General features: G+C 42.6%; 4 protein-coding genes across 11 annotated transcripts in view; 2 read left to right on the top strand and 2 right to left on the bottom strand.

The window, feature by feature from the left end:
- Positions 1–1,043, top strand: part of CARHSP1 (calcium regulated heat stable protein 1) — a 33,566-nt gene extending 32,523 nt beyond the window's left edge. For all 5 annotated transcript variants that reach the window (XM_027469499.3, XM_005009138.6, XM_013092624.5 and 2 more), the window contains exon 4: positions 175–1,043. In XM_027469499.3, coding sequence (XP_027325300.1) covers positions 175–337 — 163 coding nt within the window. In that variant the 3' untranslated portion in view covers positions 338–1,043. The remainder of the gene's footprint in view (positions 1–174) is intronic.
- Positions 1,044–3,027: 1,984 nt separating this feature from the next.
- PMM2 (phosphomannomutase 2) lies at positions 3,028–11,932 on the bottom strand. 2 transcript variants are annotated; one of them, XM_027469497.3, is made up of 8 exons: positions 11,797–11,932; positions 11,401–11,512; positions 10,391–10,467; positions 9,418–9,509; positions 8,554–8,653; positions 7,439–7,514; positions 6,235–6,350; positions 3,028–4,582 (listed from the first exon to the last, which is right to left on the bottom strand). In XM_027469497.3, exons 1-8 carry the CDS (start codon positions 11,863–11,865, stop codon positions 4,478–4,480), a joined length of 747 nt encoding a protein of 248 aa, XP_027325298.1. In that variant the 5' UTR covers positions 11,866–11,932; the 3' UTR covers positions 3,028–4,477. The 2 variants fall into 2 exon arrangements, with proteins under 2 accessions (XP_027325298.1, XP_071879736.1); XM_072023635.1 differs by lacking the exons at positions 3,028–4,582; positions 6,235–6,350; positions 7,439–7,514 and adding an exon at positions 7,530–8,058.
- Positions 11,891–13,167, top strand: TMEM186 (transmembrane protein 186). The gene is made up of 2 exons (XM_027469498.3): positions 11,891–12,010; positions 12,248–13,167. The coding sequence occupies exons 1-2, from the start codon at positions 12,002–12,004 to the stop codon at positions 12,977–12,979; spliced, it is 741 nt and encodes a 246-aa protein (XP_027325299.3). The 5' UTR covers positions 11,891–12,001; the 3' UTR covers positions 12,980–13,167.
- A 2,391-nt stretch (positions 13,168–15,558) lies between these two features.
- ABAT (4-aminobutyrate aminotransferase) overlaps positions 15,559–20,761 on the bottom strand; it is a 58,399-nt gene continuing 53,196 nt past the window's right edge. For all 3 annotated transcript variants that reach the window (XM_027469495.3, XM_027469496.3, XM_005009139.6), the window contains exons 13-16: positions 19,832–19,999; positions 18,948–19,094; positions 18,555–18,666; positions 15,559–17,724 (exon numbers count right to left, since the gene is read on the bottom strand). In XM_027469495.3, coding sequence (XP_027325296.1) covers positions 17,603–17,724; positions 18,555–18,666; positions 18,948–19,094; positions 19,832–19,999 — 549 coding nt within the window. In that variant the 3' untranslated portion in view covers positions 15,559–17,602. The remainder of the gene's footprint in view (positions 17,725–18,554; positions 18,667–18,947; positions 19,095–19,831; positions 20,000–20,761) is intronic.

The following is a 20,761-nucleotide window of genomic DNA, read 5'->3' as shown; positions in this document are numbered from 1 at the left end:
AATTTCATAGGATTTTACTGTGAGACAACCAAAATCAACCTCAGCTTTGATGACTGGTGGGTTCTATTAAAACAAACAGAAAAGCTGAAGTATCTTAAGCACATACAGCATTTGTGGTGATAAAACTTTAAGTAAGTGTGTGAGTTATGATTAACTGAAGCTTTCTTCCCACAGCATTGAAGGCGAGTATGTTCCCGTGGCAGGCGACGAGGTCACCTACAAGGTGTGCACCATTCCTCCGAAGAACGAGAAGCTTCAGGCCGTGGAGGTCGTGATTACCCACCTCGCCCCAGGAACCAAGCACGAGACCTGGTCGGGGCACGTCATCAGCTCCTGAAGGCGTCCCAGAGGCAGCGCCGCTGCTGCGGACACTGCCTGTGTGGGTCACTGCTCGACAACTGGCTGCAGGGAACCTGACCTAAGAATAGTCTAGGTACTGTGCGGGAGGAAATACTGCATTGTCAACAGCAGCAGAAGTAGGCCAAAATTACCATATTTACAGCAGGCCTGATTTTAAAATGAAAAAAAAAAAAAGGCAATCCAGATGGTAATGAAATGAAAAATATATATATTAATGTGTTCACAAAAATGTATTTTAAAGAGATTTAGTTTATGTGCTTTGAGGGGGGTGGATTTATTTTTTCCTTTATCTTGTGAACCAATTCTAGTGAATCCCCAGGGGAGTCAGGGAGAGGGTTGAAGGAGAGCTCTTGCAGCACACAGCCACAGCAGAGGTGCAGGTCCAAGGCCCCACGGGTGCATGAGCACCGTGATCCCTTGAGCTGCTCTTCTGCAAGTGTTAGAGCATGCTTACTGCTGCAGCAGAGCTCGAATGCCTTGGCTTTAGAGTGAGCAAGTTGTTCCTTGCTGTCAGTTGTTTTCCTGATGGAGGGAAGCTCACAAACAGAGCAGCTGCTGCATGGTGGAGAATCTCCATCTGGTGGTTATGTGCTCTTGGCCATGGCTGGGTGCCCTTCAGGTGCAGTGTTTGCAAATGACCTGTCTTCATAGGTGTGGAATTTTGTGTTTTGTTTTTTTTTTTTTTGAAAAGCCTGGATTGTTTGTGAATTTACTTTGGTGCCTTGATGGTTGATTAACCTGATTTTATAGGCCAGTATTAAAAAAAAATAAAAAAAAAAAAAAAAAATTGCTTTAAGGTAAGTGGTAGAAAGCTGTAGCGTAGCTTTGTAGCCTCTGGGTGTATCTGAATTTATACAAATCTGAAGCTTACCTTCTTGATTGCATATAGATGATGAATGTCTGCTAGGGTTTGTCACTCGACAGACAAAATAATTGTACTTCTGCAAAGCAAGTTATATGATTTTATGATACGCTGTTTAGCTCAGTGTATACTGTGCAAGTTACTTAACAGGCTCAGCTGCCTGGGCAACGTAGATTCTGCAGCCATGTTTCCTTGGAAGACTTGCTTGGTATGATGTGATAATGGTCACCCTTGCCCTGATGCTCTGCTCTGCCTGCAAGATTTCCTGTAGTTGATGTGCAACTATACTGCTCCCATTTGCCTTCCGTACCTTTTTCCAAATGAAGCATCTTTCCCTTTTGTTTCCTACCAGTGGATTTTTATTGACTTTGCAAATAATAATAAAAAAAAAAGAATAAAAATCGAAAAAGATGGCATGCTACTCTTCTGTCAGTTACATGACAGTGTCACTTCAGTTGCCTCTTTGCAGTTTTAACAATAGGCACTTGCTGTCATGAAATGTCTCAAGACTCTTTCCCAGCAGATGAGCTGTTCCAAGGGCTGACCTCGGAGCGCTCAGCTCCATGAGGGTTAGCAGCTGCTGTGATGGCTTGGGTTACTTTAAGCTGTGCCTTTATTACACTATAGTGTATATTAAGGCTGAGCCTGCAGTGCTGTTTTGTTTTTTTGTTGTTGTTTTGTTTTCTGACAACATGACTAACTAATGGTGGGTTTAACACTAACTTGTGGAATATCACACGTTGCTTTCTTTACAATAAATGCGACCATTATAATGCTTTAATTTATGTCTTCAGTCTGCTCTCTGCATAATCTGTATTGAGGACAATTAGCATTAAAGACAGAGGAGGTGCCAGCACATGCAGACTGGTATGATCAGGTGTTACCAGAAGCGTTAGGGAGGAAGTTAGCAAGTTTTCTGGCTGTGTAATCTGTTATCCTATAATATACACTACTATTTCTGCAAATACATCTTTATATAGTATTTAATATTAGCTATTATTTGTATTAGCATACATTAGAGGATAGCCTGGCTGCATTGACTGAACCCTGGGGGATCAATGCTAGAACACTGCAGAAGGTGCTCCCAAAACAAAGCAGTCAGCAGCCAAAAATGCTGCAGCAAAGCTTTAGACAGGTTTCTGGGGCTGGAACCCAAGGAGCTGCTGCCAAAAGTGGGAATAATTGTGCATTTCCTAGCGCTATAAGCTCACACTAGAGAAAGCACACTAGAAGCAAGGGACTATGGATTTTTTTTTTCTTTTTTCCTCCTCCTGAGTGATAGATTGGGTGCTTCTCAGCTGGCAGTACAAGAGGCTGACGGTAACCTTACCTACTGGCAATGGCTGCACAGGACTAGCAAGGTAACTGCTATGAAGGCATGTGCACAGACGATCATCATTGAGGTAGAAAACAAAGATGGTGTTGGTCTTGCACAGGTTTTTGCTACAATAAGGAACAACGGTGCAGTGACTCAATAATTAGTTGCACCACATTTGTGTACATACAAAGCAGCAAATAGACTCTGGTCCTCTTTAAAGTCTCTTCTTGCACTACAATTGGGTCTGGTCCAGGATCTGCTTCCATTAAAATGGTTGAGGCTGAATTACCCTAGGGAAGTGTGCATGTGAAAAGTGTGTTAGAAGGCTAGATGTTTTCTGAGAAGGGCATCACACATTCCCTTCCTCATCCCTGTGGGGATTTTATTTTGTACACTTTTTTTTTTAACTGTTCAGTATCATGCAAACCTGACATGCAAAGGATCCGATTTAGTCATTTAATTGTACAGACAAGCAATATACAACAGATCTGCTTAAAATATTTTATTTGCCAAAATGACAAATGGTTAATTTTTTTTCCATGATAAAAAGATTTTTATTCTCCTTTTCTAAATCAAACTGTTCACACAAGAGATTACTTTCCTAATTCCAGATGAGAAAAGTAGTATTAACAGTTACACTGATTGTCATACTTCAAATTGAATTTTAATTGAAACATCTTATGTCATTTATTTTATCGTAGCACTAAAAATCTTAACTACTCATAAAGTCTCCCAGGAAAATCAGAAATGTAATTAGTGAGAAAACTGTATTTTGCTACTGTGCTCAAGTTGCTTTAGTGACAATTGTTTTTTTTTTTTTCTCTACTGCAGAGTTAAAAACATCTGCAAAAAGTATAGGTACCGTTAACCATGCTGTGCCTTGGTACAGCAAGCTGCTGTCCTGAGGAGGTAACTAGCCCCGGCTAGTCCCATGGGAGTAGACTCAGCACGCCGTCTGACCAGAACATGTATGAGGTCAGGGACTTCTGGCTCAGTTCTGCCTTTCCAGCCCCAGAAAAAACCCCAAACCTATCTTTTACTCATCTTCCAGTTTTAAACAAGAAAATCCTAAGTGTCTTATAATTCATGTTTTCATAGCACAAGGAAATATTTAAAAATAAATCAAAATGTTTGTTTTCTTAAATAGCAGCTTCAAAGACAAAACTAGGTATAATGCCTTATGGGCCAATTTTAAGGCTATTAATCGACAGCAGACAGATTACTTTGGGAGAGAGGACGGAGTGAAAGTAATTAATTAGCTAAGGATTTTTAGTTTTTTCCCTTTTTTTTTTTTTTTTTAAACCCAAGTGATGAAAAATAGAACGCCACGGTTCTTCCTTTCCCCCTGCACAGATGTATAAAGTATTTTATACTACCAAGAGTATGTCAGACAATGCATTAACATAAAGGTTTATCACCTTTTCATGTCTTAGACTCCTGTAACATTAAGCACAAAAGCAGCAAAGAGTCAATTTCTGCTATTCCTAAGCATAGTGTCCTCGCTTGCAGTCCAAGCTAGTAGTTGGTCCATGCCTGTGGAGACTGTGCTGATGCTAGTGTAGGTGCAGGTTACTCTGACCAGAAACACCGAGTTGTTTAAGTGAAATTAGTTACTGTTCCCGAAGTAACACTTCACAGGAAAACACATGAGACACAATAAACCCTTTTGGCCTGACTGGAACAAAATCAAATAAGAAGAATAAAGTCACAACTAACCAAAAAGTATTTTTGCCAATGGAAACCATGAAAGGATGGTCCTAAATGAGCTGTACTGTACTGGTTGGAAAGGTTCGCTTCAGTTAAAACACTTCCCTTTGGACCTGCAAAGCACTTGTTATTTATGACCAGTTGTGAAAAATATATTATAAAATGAAGATGTTTTGAGTTATTAAGCTGTCTTAACTGTTTTGTAAACATGAAGTCTAAAAGAAAGTCTTTTACTTAAAAAATAGCTCTTCACAGATTCTTCTTGTATCCTGTGGGGATGTGACACTGTGGCCTTGGGTTCTGGAGTCTGTGAAAATTTCATAGTCATTCCCTCCCTGAAAAGAGAAAAGGAAAGAAGCAGAAGAGTTTTTAACATTATTTACTTAACATATACACAGCCTTAGGGTGGAACAGGAGCACATAAAGACAATGCTGAAAAGACTGAATCACACGCCGACTTAACAGCTTGCTAATGAATGACAACGAGGACAACTTTAAAATAGCTACCTTAAACAAACTGAAATGTTAAACTGAAATGTAGGTCTGATTTAACTAGTGCCTGGTACTAAAGCAGTCAGGTTACTGCTGCAGTGCTCTGATCCTGCTAGCTCTGCAGGGGCCGCTACATTTGGAACCGGTTACTGGGGAGAGGATGCTGAGGAAAGAATCAGTCTTTCCTCACTTAGCAAGCACTCAGCAGTAGCCCAATTTCTTTTTGGAAACATAAGAGCAAGTAGCATAACTAAACAATTTGCAGGAAAATTTTATTTGAGGTTTCAAACAACAACAAAGAAGATCCCTTCAGGTCAATTTCCAAAAGAGATGGCCATTCTTGTAAACTGAGGGCCAGAAGTCTTGCCTGAGATATCATCTACCAGAAAGCTTTAAAAACAAACTGCAAACCACTATTTTGTGTTTTTTTTTTGTTTGTTTTTTTTTTGCATAACATGTTTATACCACTCCTGTGCTGAAACTTCTGCAGAACATCTCAAACACCTGCATGAGAACTTCCTTACCCACACATTAGAGTTGGCAAGGAAAGAGTAGAACTCGCAGTCTAAGTTTAGCCAGGGTTTTAGTTTTGTATAGCAAACCAGTATCAACTTTTTAAAATTGTTTTAAAATTGTTTACTTATCCAGGTGTAAAGCTTGTTCCAGAACAGATATTTATAACTTACTTGCGTTATCCTCTTCCTTCCAGCTTGCTTTCCTTCCTTTTTAGCTACATGACTGTTAACATTGTTGATCCTTTGCTACTGCAGCACATTGGCCTTGCTAACTACTGCTCTGATGTGGCATTTGTAACTGGCTTCTAGTCACAGGAGAGTGACAAAAAGCTCTTTCACAGCTGGCTGAGGTGCTGCCAAAGGCGCTACCACCTGCGTGAGCAGAGATCCCCGAGAGCAGCAGCTTCATGCTACCAGAAGCGGTATCTAATTTTTGTACATTGCTTGCCACGCTGCTGCATAGTGAGAAAACAGCAACTCCTGCTACTTCACACCTGAAAATGCTGCACTGGCAACTATAGAGCTTAGGGACAGCTGATTTTAAACCCTACACCAGAGGGAAAGCTGATTACTTTTGCAGCTGGTGTCAAGTGGGGTGGGACGACTTAATACAAAGCCTGTATTTTTCTTATCAAAGCTTGGCTTTTCTAACTTTATAAAACTACAACATTCTTTGTAACTTATAAAATTGTAAGTTCGTACAGAACTAATCCTTTTCTTGTGCAATATTTTCTTGTGCATTCCAGTACTAACTCTGTTAAGCACACTCTGCTCACTTCAGAAAACAGGAAAAACCTATGCTCGTAGCTATCTCCCAGCATTATGCTGACCGGTACTGCGCAGCCAGTTAAGCACAGGCCCACGTTGACGTACAGATTCTGAATTCAGTTCTTGTCAGGTGTAAGGCAAGTGATTAGAACCTACAGTCCTTGCAGTTTAAAATAGCTTCTCGAAATGCATATACAAAACAATATACTCACTGGCATAGTCTTATCTCCAAAGAAATAAATTGTCTCGTATCCGTCTTTGGCGATGATTCCTAAGCAGTACCTCTTATCCCAGCCATCTGGGAACACATCGAAGCTTATCTGGCCTCCTAGGATAGACGTGAACCAAGCAATCTTTATTATAAGAACAGAGTTGTTAGGAGACAGTGAGGAAGAACAAAACTGAATAACATTTTTAGTAGAAGAAACTTTACAGAAATGCTACGAGACCCTGGAATTTTCACAAAGTATTTTATAGAAGTCTTGGCAACTTCTCAAACACCATTGACTTCTCTAGAACAAATTGAGTTTTTTTTATTTATTTATTTATTTTAAAGTTACATTTAATCTTTTGACTTTTGACTTACAGTGTCCGAATCAGAGAGATTGCTTCATACTGAGATTTTTCTGTCTCTACGCAAAAGCTTTTTAAGGCTTTCTAAATAGGAAAAGGAAGAACTCAACCTAACAGGTCACTGACTATCAGGGCAACATTTTTTACTTTACTACTACCAATGCTGCACTGAGATTAGATCTTAGATTTTTCTTTTTGCAATGTCAAGGACTAGGACAAAATGTCCCAGTTCCAAATCTATGGACTTTATCAATATATAAGTGTATTTCCCCATTGAAGTGAGTGTCAAAAAGGTATTTACAGCATGCTTTAGGAGAGCAGTTCACTTCTGCATTAGTGATTTAACACTATATCAATAACATAACCCATATGTCTTTTATTGATTTGAAAAAATGATTTAAAAAAGTGAAAGGCAAAATTTTTGTAATATAGTATGGGGGAAGGGAAAAAAGAAGAAATATAGGAAAATTAAGTCCACCTTATTATCACTTTTTTTTTTGTTTGCACTTGCTTTTGGATTTTTTTCCTCTCCTTCCTCCCACTCAACACAGCTATAGAACTAAAGAACCACGGACTACTGAAATAGTACTGATGTATTTCTGATCAAAATTGATGAGCAACACATTTTAAAATGAGGAGAATCTGCTCAACTAACACAACTAACATTGAAAGATAACAAATTGATGACAGGCAATGACATTCTTTGTTGATTTCACTTAAAATGCACCAAATGAAAACCTAAAAGTAAAAAAAAGCTGTACTGCATGCAGTGAGGGGATGTTATTTGTTTTACATGAAATTTAAATGAAATGGTTTTCAATGAAATTATTTCAAATGTGATACCTATAGAAAATGTGAGGCCTTTTCCTGCAAATTCTCTTCGTAAATCAGCTACAAATTTCTCTCTTATATGTTCCTTCTGTTTAAAAAAAAAGGGGGAGGGGAAAAAAACCATCAGCTATGTGTCGTGTTAACTCAGGAATAAAAAGACAATCAAAAAAAACCAAACCCACCCTCAAAATACCCAAAGCTCCGGGTATCAGGACTAGTGTGACAGAGCTGCATTCTGGTATTACTGAAAGCGTGCTGAGAGCATTTCCATTTTAATCTGTTACCAGCTTGTATAAAATAAGAGCAAAACTTGACATACATGCTGTGATATTTGCATTTTTATCTGAAAATCTTAGGATGCTAAGGAGGTATGCCTCATCTCCCAGCAGAATTCAGTTTTGCAGATGGGGTGACTGAGGCACAGGGAGAATGGTGCTAATCTTCTGACACCGTGTATTTCAAAAGGGTATTTTCAGAATGCCTCGGGCTCTGTTAACCCAGTCACAGGCAATCACTGCTTTTAAGGAGGTAGATTTCAGTTTTTGTATCATATCAGAAGCAGTTGTTACGGTGTAGCAGGGAACAGAACTCTGATACCATGGCTCAGATTCATTTTGACCTCCCACGTTTAGCTGTGTACAAAGGAAAATAAATGAGAGCAAATAGTTTGATCTTGATTTTTAAGTTCTGCTTTAAAAGGCTTGGAGAGTTGAGAAGAAAAGGAGAAAAGGAATAGTTTTATTGACTTGAGTGGATGGAGGCTGCATATACTACAGAGTGCTGCAGTTAAGTACAGTTTTGTCTATGACAGGGTTTTTCAGGAACACGTATGTGGAGGTAGGATATTCAGTACCCTGGACATAGGGTTAAAAGAAACATGAGCCAAGCCCACCTCTTCTGCAAGTCATCTCAGTTAACCATTGCAACATAAAACTAACTACTGTATATATTTTCTGAAGTCTGGAGAAGGAAATTAGTTAAAAACACACTGAAAAAATTAAAATGAAATACTGGACAAAGTATAGAAGGTTCTTTTTTTTTTTTTTTTTTTTTTTTTTTTAAATCATAACCTGGCTATAACTGCCTCTTCCAGAAGAGCTGGATATTTTTCAAGAGTTGTACCTCACCTTATCAAGTTCATAGAACTCAATTCGTTCTTCCTGGCTGCAGCTTCTTCCAATGGGGGACACGTTCAACATCCCGTTACGGAATTCAATAAAAGTGCCCCTGGAAAAAGAAGTGATTAACAAGATAGAAAATAGATGAAAAATTGTTCAAAACACTGAGTATCATGATGAGGTTTCATTTATTTCTAAGAACAGTGGGGCTCAGTGAGAGCCTGTCTCCTTCAGGCTCTCATTGTATGCATAAAATGAATATAGGACCCAGCATTACTGGCATGAGGGAATCTTTTGGACTTTTATTTGAATCTAGCAACCTCAACGTCATCACTACTAACTTTTAAAGGCATGATTTGTTTTAAAAATGTGACTGGAGCATCCTGCCAACCAGGCGCTCAGCCACTAGCACACCAGCCTGGCATCTTTTAGGTGAAACAGCAAAAAAGAATATTGGCAGAGTTTCTAGCTGGCCTCACATGTGGGAGACATTACTGACTCGAGCAGCTGCACCCTCACAAACACACAGAATTGATCTTAATTCATACTTCTCATCTCTGGAAAGCGTTATGCTGCTGAAGTCCAGACTTATCAAGGAATACTCCTACTCAAAAATTGAACTTCCTTCCCTCTCAAATGAGTGATCAATCGGTATTTCAAATTTTGTAGATTTTTTTCAGCCTTTTCAATCATTTTCACCTGCTCCACTTGGGAGCTTGTCTCTGTATGCATGAATTTATCTCTGTTTTGTATCTACAGTGTTCCTAAACCACAAATTACTCATTTTTTTTTTGAGAAGTCTGCTTTACATCCCGATGCTCAACACTATAACATGGAGAACATGGTGATCCCGCGATGCGTGTATGCACATACCTTTTCTTTGGCAGTTTTATCTTTGCAATATAACTCAGGCAGTAGTTGATTAGATCTTGAAGTATGTCCTCACCCAGGTGACCCTGAATGTTCTAACAAAATAAATACTATTTAACCGAAGGTCCAGAATATGAGATTCCAAAAATAAATCACACAGAAAACACAGATATTAGATAATCAGATATGGATAATACCATGAAGAAATATTCCTTCAATAAGTAAGTCTCAAGTGAGGCACTCATGGTACTAACTTAAGGATCCCATTTTTCTTTTTGCTTACTTTGTTTTGCTTTGTTTTTTAACCATAAAAACAAACACTCATTTAATATGCTCCCTACTAGTACCTGCTTTACAAGGAAACATTGCCAAAGAGAGCAAACCTAGAAAGCCAACTGCAGTTAATGGCTGCTGTAGCCATGCATGAAGAATGGAGATCGAGACTGCAATAAACTGGAAACCACCTCTCCAAGTCAGCAATTTCAGCTGGATCTCTTAAATGTTTCATCACTATTACTTGTTGAAACAAGGTATGTGACTAAAGGATCTAGGAACAGTTGTTTATTCCTTTAGAATGCCTTCTAGCATATACAGTGTATCAGAATGTATGCTCTGAATACTAAAAGGTATCTACATTAGAGTTAAAAGAAACTTTCTAAACCCTAAGGCCTAACAGCCTAGGCTAGGAAGTGCCAGCTTCCACAGGAACTCCAGGGGCAGAGGCCTGGCCATGTGTCCTATGGCTGAGCTGAGGGAAATGCTGTTCCAGGATTTTCACTGTTCTTATCCGATCGGATGTTCCAGGCTCCAGATGTGCTTTTGAGAATACCAGAGAGCGAACAGATCTGCTACAGAAGTAGCATACAGAAATAGCAGAAATTTTGGCTTAATGAGGGTGATTATAGAAGACTGCACTGTAGCAAGAAAGCAAAATCCTGTTTAGAAAATTTCCCCTTACTGGAAATTTCGCACTTACCTGCTTGCTGAAGAATTTCCCATCTTTGTATGCTACAAGACCATTTTCTGGAAACACGTAGTCAAATTTTTCAACCACTACAACCAAACAAAAGCATAGTAACTTATAATTTCCCCTATGTTCTTCACGTAGAATTGTCTTACATATTACGCAGGTTAAAATGCAGCAAACATTAGATTATAAAGAGTAAAGGACTCAGCAGCATAACATCAAGCACAAGATTAAAACCACTGATTTCTCTCCAAGATTAGCACGCGCCTCAAATCACATTTAAGTCTTTCAGTCAAGTTATTTCTATTTTTGCTTAAAGTCTCTTCTTCTCCTGCAAGTACGTTCATTTGCATTAAATGCAAGGGGCTGAATATGTCAAATACTGCAAAACCTTGGCACGCAGCCGGGACAGACAACAAATAAAATAGTACTGTTTTAGGTCTGTTTTCTCAGTGGTACCAACCTACAGGAGATGACAGAGTTGTGAGAATCCAGCTGCAATGCAAAAGGAGATGGCTTGCTGGGGACCACTCCTACACCAAACAAATTCTGACTTACACAGGCATCACAGGCATCAGTGGCATCAGTTAGGTAAAGACCATTCAGGAGTCTCTCAAAGACCAACGCAAGCATTGATCTCTGTGCAGTAACCCCACTGCTAACGACATCAGGTCCTCCAGGGACGAGCTAGGACGGAGGAGCCCACACACATGTGTGCAATGCGGAGTTACATCTCAAGGCACCAGCGAGGTGGGTGACTTCCAGGCACTGTCACGGGGTTGGGGTTTCACCGTTCCTAGCGATCCCTTAGGAAGATACGGGAATGCCTGCAGGACACAGACACTGCCTGCAGGCTGTAAATGCCTGTCAACAGCTGCTCATAAACCGCGTGCAGCGTGTGTTAAAGGCAAGGTTTACAGCCAGGAAGGAGGAAGACGAGCAGGGCTAACATTTAACCTTCAGGACTTCCTCCTGAGCAACCCCGGGCACCAGATTGCGTCAGCCCCATCCCTCCTCACCGTCCTCGCCGAGCTGCTCCTTGATCTTCTCGAAATCCGAGCCTCCCACGACCCCGACTTTCACCTTCTGGCGCAGCCTCTGCAGGAACTCGGCCATCTCAGCCGTGATTTTCTAGATGCCAAAACAAAGCGGTTCGGTCTGTCAGCGCCCTGCAGCGCCCGCTAAACCCCAGCACAGCGGCGCAGGGCTTTCAGCAGAAGCGAGGGCGCCTTTCGGGTGTTGCCTTTGGCTCTGGCACTGAACGCGGCCGGCAAGGAGCCGAGGCAGCCCGGCACAGCCCGGCACAGCCCGGCACAGCCCGGCACAGCCCGGCCCAGCCCGCCCTGCCCCAGGGGCCGCCGCCGGTACCGGGGCGGGTGCGGCCCCGCCAGCCCAGCCCGGCCCCGGGCACTCGCCTGCCGCGGCGCCGTGAGGGTCCCGTCCACATCGAAGAGGCAGAGCGCGGAGCGCTGCGACGGCGCCATAGCGGCACGGGAGGGACGGCAGGAAGCGAATCCGCCACGGGGCCGCCGGGAGCTCTCCGCCCGCCCCCCTCCGCCCCTTCCCTTCTCTTCCTTCCCCTTCCCCTCCCCGCCTCCTCTCCCGGCGGGCGGCGGTGCCATGGCGCTGGTGAGCGGGGAGGGGGCAGCGCTCGGCTCAGGGGGGAGCGGGGCGGCGGGGCCGAGCCGGGGGGGGGCCGCGTGGCCCCGGCCGTGTCACGGCAGCGTTTGTCCCCCCTCAGCCGCGGGAGGCGCGGGTGCGAGCCCCCCTCCTGCCCGCCCCGCGGGGGGCTGAGCTGCGCGGCCGGGGCGGGTGCGGGGCAGCCCGGGGGGGCTCTCGGTGACCCGCGGGGCCGTTTCCTTCCAGGCCGGGCTCTGCCGGGTTCGGAGCAGCGGCCGCGCAGCGCTGCCCCTGCGGAGCTGCCTCCAGGATGGGCTCCGGGCGAGCACGGGGGAAGCAGCGGCCGCTCGCCCTCCCCGCGTCGTTGGCTCCCGGCTGTGTGTGCGGAGCTGGCGGCTCGGGGGCGTCGCTGCCCGCCCGGAGCCGCGGCGAGTGGCAGCGGCCGGGCTGTGCGGGGCGGCTCCGGCCGCTGCGGTCCCACAAGCGGCGGTAGCGGAGGCAGCGGAAGAGTTCGCAGTGGTCTACAGGTTCCCGGGGATCAAATACTGCCGGGCGCTGTCGAGGCTGAAGCTGCTGCAGACCGCGACCACCCTGGCTGTGGTGCCCCCCGTCTGCTACCTCTACCTGCAGGGCCAGGCTTCCCAGACTGTGCTCCTGTATACAACCGGCGTGGCTTTCTTCGCTGGTGTGATGTTGTACGGTATGAGCTATTTTTTCAGACGAATTATTGGCTTCATCTACCTGAGTGAATCCGGCAGAACAGTCAAAGTGGCCCACTTGACATTTTGGGGAAAGCGGAATGACATTTACTGCCCCATAGAGACAGTGATGACTTCGGATGAAGCTGGAGATGTCCAAGGGGAGCTGCTGCTCCAGTTCAAACGATATAACAGCAAAGATACCTTGTACTTCACGACTAAATACGGCCAGGTTGTAGACAGACAGAAGTTCAGGGAAATATTTGGAGAACTTCAGTGATACAATAACAAATTCCTGATAATTCTGCTTGTTGCGTTGTTCCTTGTGCTTATTCTTCTGTGAAGTCTTTGATAACCTGACATCCTTGTGTCATTTTCCTGTGTGACGTCTGCTGGTGAGTGTGCTCAGCATGGGAAGTAGAAATGGTAGTGAACAATCCAATGGATTAAACGTCTTTGTAGCTCGTTTATGGTGTGAGCAGATCACTTCTGTTTCACAGTGTGCGTGGTATTGCTGTCACACTGCTGTTCTAGGAGTTATAAGCTCACGCGTTAACAAGCAGTAAATAATATGTATAATACTGCAAAAATTCTGTCGAATTTTGATGTCATTGTTAAAGAAATGATGCATTGACCAGCTTAGGAGTACACAGGGACAATGGCTGTGAGTCCATCCTCGGGGAAGTGAACAAAACTCGGCAGCACAGGGGTGCATTGTGCTAGACGAGCTGATGGTTCAGTCCTGATGTAAAATTAAAGACTGGGACAGCACTTCAGGAGCCTCTAACACACACTTATTTCCCAGTGAAATACAGGAAGAACGTCCCTAAGCTATGATGCTCTGAATTACAGGGACAGCGTATGATCAATCCCTTGTTTATTTATTTATTTTTTGATTTAGATCCTAATAACTGCAACCTTTATAATCTGGAAATCTGGAGCTACTTGTCCTTCTTTGCGTGTATTCATGTTTATGCTTGTTTTAGGTTGTATGTATAACATTTAATCACTACTGTCACCACTGCTGTTCATGTTAACGGAGTCAAGTCCAGTTGGAGGCCGGTCACTAGTGGTGTCCCCCAGGGCTCGGTACTGGGGCCGGTCCTCTTTAATATCGTTATCGATGATCTGGATGAGGGGATCGAGTGCACCCTCAGTAAGTTTGCAGATGACACCAAGCTAGGTGCGTGTGTCGATCTGCTCGAGGGTAGGAAAGCTCTGCAGGAGGATCTGGATAGGCTGCACCGATGGGCTGAGGTCAACTGCATGAAGTTCAACAAGGCCAAGTGCCGGGTCCTGCACCTGGGGCGCAATAACCCCAAGCAGAGCTACAGGCTGGGAGAGGAATGATTGGAGAGCTGCCAGGCAGAGAAGGACCTGGGAGTGATGGTGGACAGTCGGCTGAATATGAGCCAGCAGAGTGCTCAGGTGGCCGAGAAGGCCAACGGCATCCTGGCTTGCATAAGAAACAGTGTGACCAGCAGGGCTAGGGAAGTGATTGTTCCCCTGTACTCGGCTCTGGTGAGGCCGCACCTCGAGTACTGTGTTCAGTTTTGGGCCCCTCGCTACAAGAAGGACATCGAGGTGCTTGAGCGGGTCCAGAGAAGGGCGACGAAGCTGGTGAGGGGCCTGGAGAACAAGTCCTTCGAGGAGCGGCTGAGGGAGCTGGGCTTGTTCAGCCTGGAGAAGAGGAGGCTCAGGGGTGACCTTATTGCTCTCTACAGATACCTTAAAGGAGGCTGTAGTGAGGTGGGGGTTGGCCTGTTCTCCCATGTGCCTGGTGACAGGATGAGGGGGAATGGGCTTAAGTTGCACCAGGGGAGTTTTAGGTTGGATGTTAGGAAGAACTTCTTTACTGAAAGGGTTGTTAGACACTGGAACAGGCTGCCCAGTGAGGTGGTGGAGTCACCATCCCTGGAAGTCTTCAAAAGACGTTTAGATGTAGAGCTTAGGGATATGGTTTAGTGAAGGACTGGTTAGTGTTAGGTCAGAGGTTGGACTAGATTATCTTGGAGGTCTCTTCCAACCTAGATGATGGTGCGATTCTGTAACTCTTAAGTTCCAAAAACTGCAGTAAATGTTGCCAAAAATTATCTTAGACTACATGAATTCAACAACCTTCTGTTTACTACACCACTGATAACAGTTTAGCCTGGGAACTCAGTCCTCTAGAGCACCACTTGATTTGTTTGCTCACTTGGGAATGCTTTAACATGGACAGTGCCCTTGCCAAATACCCTTCCACTTACTGGATTTGCAGACCTCCTTCCCACCCCCAGGCTGATTTTACCTGACATGAAAACAGGTAAGACAACTAAAAGCTATGTTGAATTAAAGCTGAAGATGAAACATGTAGTTTGTGTTCTCTGTAACTTACAACTCTGTAACTGTTACAAGCAAGGTAACGCCTTACACCACTCTTCTAGCAATTACTTCATTCGGAATTATGGCAAATAAGCTAAACTTCACAAGAGCAAAGTCTGGAGAATTCTTTTCACTGTTTCTTCCTCAGGCCTATTGAAACCTCTCTCTTGGTGGATCAGCAGATGCAGGTAAGTAAAATTGGCATTATAACATACAGGCTAATCATCATTTACTATTTACTCAGGTTAAACTTCTCCTAATGGGGCCCTTATTATTTTAAATTTTGGCTAATACCAAGTGGTGCAGCAATATCAAAAGGAAAGTAATTTTTCCTTGGCTTAAACACTATGGCAGCAAAGTACAGGTTGACTCAAGTGGATTGCATGCATATAGCAAGTTTTCTGGAGGTTTGTCTATCTTTGTAATAATATATTTAATAAGCACTAGTGATTCAGTTTAGGCATATGCTAGGTTTAAAACAGAGTCTTGAAGAACTTCAATTATAAATATTTTATTTAAGAATATTGATTACACATGAGATGTCTTTTTTTTATGAATCTGTGTGCAGTTACTAGTTACACCATGAAGTGTAGTTAAGTATTTGTTTAAACATTTATTTGGCACTGTCCACAGTATGCTGTAAACAATATTAACGTTATATGCTTCAGCTGCAGTGCTCTCTATGTATTCTCTAACATGATTTCATCAATATGTTGTACACAATTATACAGTTACTGAGTGTCAGTAAAAATTATAAAAACACCTAGAGTATTCATAATAAAAGTGAAGATGTGGTAAGACTTCAAATTACTGGACCTTTGCTTCTGTAGAAGTACAAGACTTGCTAGAGACATTTACTAAAACTACTGCACTGATATGTTGAACGAACTAATTCCCAGAATGTGGTCAAACACAGTTCTTGTTTTGACTTTCCTCTTGATGATAATACTCTTATGAGGACAGTGATGACAGTGAGGTTTTGTTGAACACCAATCCACCAGTCCTTTCTCCAGATTTCAACAACCTCTGTTCAAAAACCTGCCTGGGTTCTGACCAGCTGGTACCAGAATTCTGGGTTCTGCAGAGAGGTTTATAGAAATCCCATTGTTTCTAAGCTAGCAGAAGTCAGCTTTCTTGAGTTGTCCAATACCAGTACTCAAAAATAGGAAAATGGGAAAACCATGATTAAAACTTACCGGAGCAGGTAAGAAACCTTTCACAGTTTGGCAGCTTTATTAAACATATATAAATCCTTCAACTGCTCTGTCTCTTATGTACTTAAAAATTGCTGATAGGGCAACTGTAAAGTCTAAAAGTGGTCCCTCTTTTTTGGTGCATAAATACAAAAGTTAAACTTGCTAAGGAAAAGTCAGATGCCTGCTAGCCAAAGAAAGAGAAGGGAAAAAAAAAAGCACCAGAACTTGTTCAAGTCAGCCTTAAGCAAATAGTAAAGAGATGTCCAGAACAATTCTCTGAAGAGGATAAAAGTAACAAAGTGTTGCAACTTTTTCATCTTGTGGCTTTCTAGAAGACCTCTGAAGCATCAATAACTTAAGAGTAACCTATTAGAACAACACAACTACTTTGCATTATAATGTGCAGTTAGGACTAGGCCTTCACTGTAGTGGCACTGATGTCAGGTAATGGCTAAGATCAAGCAATTCTGCTGTAGTTCTACAACAGCCTTATTAATGTAGAACTTGTAATAGCTAAATTAATGGCTCTTATGGCATATTATGGGCAAATGGTAAAATAAGCCCAAATAATTTGAGATTGCTGACAGAGATAGAAATAATGTGCTTCACACAATTCTTTAAGCTTTGTCAAATTACACACATCTCAGTATAGCTTTCTCTTCTCTAATTCTAAGAGAAGTCAAGAGTTTTAAAATCAGGACAAGGAGGGAAGGACGTCACTTCCACTCATGGCACCGCACATGTGGCTGCATGCATCAGTGCCTCTCAAGCAGTACGTTTAGGCTAACGGCTAGGTAGAGCAGTGTCATGATCCAGGTGGTATGGCAGACTTCAGGGGAGTAAAGCTTGAAATTATTCTGTAAAATATTGTACTTGGCAGTGGTGGAAAGCAAAGCTTTCCCTGAAACACCTCTTTTGTTCTATCTACCATTAGAGAATAGCACTTTCTGCATGGCAGGCATGTGGCTTTTAGTACTTGTTGCTGCTTCCGGACACAAGTAAAGCTACTGGGATTATCTGTGAAAACAGACTGTACCAGGTCGTATTTAGACAACTTAGTCAGGGCCATGGATGCATGGAGGACTCTGCAATTAATAGGACCCAAGGATGGAGGGCCACCGCTTCTGTGCACAGTGAAGGACAGCTGCGGGTACCTGCTGGTGACCAGTACCAATACTCTGCCTGGGTCGAGTTTGCATGGAGCAGCTTGCCTTGGGCAGCATTACAGACAGAACACAACCCTTAGTTTATGACTTTACACTTATCTTGTAAGTGGAGAAGACATGAATTAATGCAAACTAATCTCATAATCAGTTAGTTGTTCAGTGTAAGAGAACGGCTTTTTACTTGAAGTTTGCTAAGATGTCACTGAAAATGTTCAGAAAGAGGTGCGCGTGGTGATCCTTGAAGATCAGCGTTGGACGAAAACGAATTGATCTGTCACCACAGCCTCCCAGTACAACACCTAAGACAAGAAGAGTTTCTTTAGTCATTTCCACCATTGTGAGAACTGCATTTTCTGAATATTTGGCAATGTTTACATCACTGGGGAGGGGCAACAGAAGCTTCCCAAATCACTCCTAACCATACAATCACACAGAGCATCATCAGTTGGTGTACTGTGAAGCAAATGGCTCTAACTTTTCTCTCTGCTGGCTTAGTTCTCAAGAACAAAATGTTACTGATGTCTTAGACTAAAATCTCACTGCACAGTAGTTAGATGCATCACACCTGCTTCTTTCACGAGATGAAAGTAGCAAAAAACTGACAGCTGCAAACCCAGGACCCACAGTTAAATTCAAAGAGGATACTAGGCTTCAGAGCATGAGGTTCCCCTCCTGAAACACAGGCTTGTCTACAGCCTGTGTAGTAAAAGGGGCGGGCAGTTGTAGAGCCCCATTTTAGGCAACTCAATGTATTTTGTTATTAGGTATTACATAAAATTCCACATCTTCCCTGTTGTTTTCCTGTGTGACAGTTAACTTCATTTTTCTAGACATAAGCCATGCCTAGGTTCACTGCAGAGGAATATTAAAGTGACACCAGAAATATATGCCCTGCATAGGCCTCTTTAGTAATATCAGACCAAAAGATAAAGGTGCATGTACATGCAACTGACTGGTTTACATGTCCATGAAAATACATCTATTTCCAGAAAAGCCTAAACACAGTTTGTTTATAATTCACTTTTGTCCTTGGATAGTGTAGTACACACAGCATACAAAAACAGGACAATTTAAAGCATTACATATCCTGTTTGTCCTTTGAAGCTAAACTACACACAAATTGCCTTACCTTTGTTTCTGGCTATTGTAATTAACTTGTTTCTAGTTGCATCATTTGGAGTGTCAAATGAACAGAATGTTCCTCTTCCTCTAACTCTGCTGATAAGATGGGGGTAGCGAGCCTGCAAAGAGAGGTGAGGATGTATGCATGGCAGCTGCTGCAGTAGAGGGCACCAGGTGGCAAGCTCTGCCAGGCATTCTGCCACGTGAAGAACCTGCTGCCTCCTCCGTTTTGGGGGAGCGGAGCTATTGCGCACTGTCTGGACACCTGACACAACCTTGTGTTGTTTGCCCCTTTCTGACAACAGTTTGCGCAGCCACAGTGTTTAAAACTGCATGAGGTCGGATCCTAACTGATCAGCAAATTTCCCCTTATCTACAATAAGCCTTCCAAAATGTTTACCTGTAAATCCAGCAGCCCGGTCAGTAGTGCTTTCCCTGCATGGGCTGCATTGTTTAGGAGGTCTTCTCTTTTAATAACCTTAATGACTTCAGCAAGCATAAGGTTCTTGGATGGATCTCCAAGCCAGGTGTTAAAAATCCGATAAGGCTTGAAAAAGGATGGAAAGAGAGTTGCGGAACATGTTAACAGGAAAATCACTATAATAAAAAAAAGCAAGCCATCACACTGGTCATGCAACATCTGGTACAGCAAAAGCATGCACTAACCTCACCAAGTCCCCTTTTTTGTTCTAAGAGCAAAATACAGCTGCCCTGCTCAGCAGAAACAAAGGGCAAACAACTGCTTTATGCTATGAATTTAGTGCCTTCTATTTTGCTAATCTGACATCTCATTGAAACATGGCTGTAGATGGTGTTGAAACCAGTATCATCTATACTGGTTTTGCATTCAAGCTTTATCTTTTCCCATTTAGTTTCTTCATTTATTATATATAAAATGACATTACGATGAAGAGTAAGCCTTGATAACAATTCAAAATGCTTACATATAAGCTCTGAAGATACCAACTTATCATATGGAAAAGGTACGGTTTTAATCAAATTGTGGCTGGTTTCCTATTGAGGATTACTTCAGCAGGCTAAACCCAGCTCTCCACTCTCTCCCACCAGCTTTATGACCTTTGTGACTGAGAGCAATCAGAATAAACGTGAGGAAGTAAAGATGACTCTCATGTAAGCACAAAGCAAGTATCTAAGAAATAGCAGCTCCATCTAGCTGAACCTGCATTACTGAAAGCAAGCTTGCCTGTTCCATGGACATTACAGGTACCCAATGAAGGGGGCACCAACTAGCAGAAAGTTCAGATTTTCATTGAAAACTCTTACAGCATTTGGCCTGAACTCTTCTTTGTGGAAAAATCCTCCTGTCATCATCTTCTTACTAAATGTTACCACATCAGCTGGATCATCCAGGCCCCAATGTTCATGGGCCCAGAATTTTCCGGTGCAGCCACCTCCTGTCTGCACCTCATCCACCAAGAATGCACAGCCATGCTGTGGAGACAGATGGAAAAAGCAGGGGACATGAGTATACACTTCAAAAACAAAAATACCTCCCCTAGTGAAATAATGAATACAAGTCAATTACATGTAACATCCCTCCTTCCTCCACCTTCACTGCTCCAAATCTCCCCTCCTCAACCACAGACCAATGCTGCCATATTTATTGTGCATTAGATTGCACAATTAGGAACTCAGCTATTTTTTCAGAAAGGCAACAGAAACATATTTTTGACCTAAACTCAGAAGCAAAATACATGTTTTTTTGTATGTATGAATATGTGTGTGTGTGTATATATATATATATTTTATTTTTTTAACACAGAGATACCTAAAAACATCTAAGAGGAGTCTAAGTGGCATTGTCAAAGCCTCTGAGGGGAAGTAGAACCTCATTTCCAGGAGTTTTGTTTGTTTTAGATGAGAAGTCTGAGCTTCCAATCTAAGTCAGACATTTGTGGCGCAAAAGTACTACCAGCAGCATGATATGTTCAGCGTAGGGACCTAAAATGATACCGAGAGAACAGCATTTTCAGGTGAATCTGCTGAAGGAGCTACTCATTTTAACTGGCTTTTTTTTTTTTTTTTTTTTTTTTTAACGTGAAGGACAATTTTGTTGAAGCTGCGGGACAAGAAGATCAAACTACATCATGACACTGTCATTAAAAACAGTTGCCAAGTACTTTTTGCAGATTCACATTTTAGATAAGACAAACCTTTTCACTTCACCTTACTTATGATATCACCCTTGTATGA

The sequence above is a fragment of the Anas platyrhynchos genome, chromosome 15 (assembly GCF_047663525.1).
Source record: "Anas platyrhynchos isolate ZD024472 breed Pekin duck chromosome 15, IASCAAS_PekinDuck_T2T, whole genome shotgun sequence".
NCBI lineage: Eukaryota > Metazoa > Chordata > Aves > Anseriformes > Anatidae > Anas > Anas platyrhynchos.
Note: the sequence above shows the minus strand (reverse complement) of the source record. Positions and strands in the feature narration are given on the sequence as shown.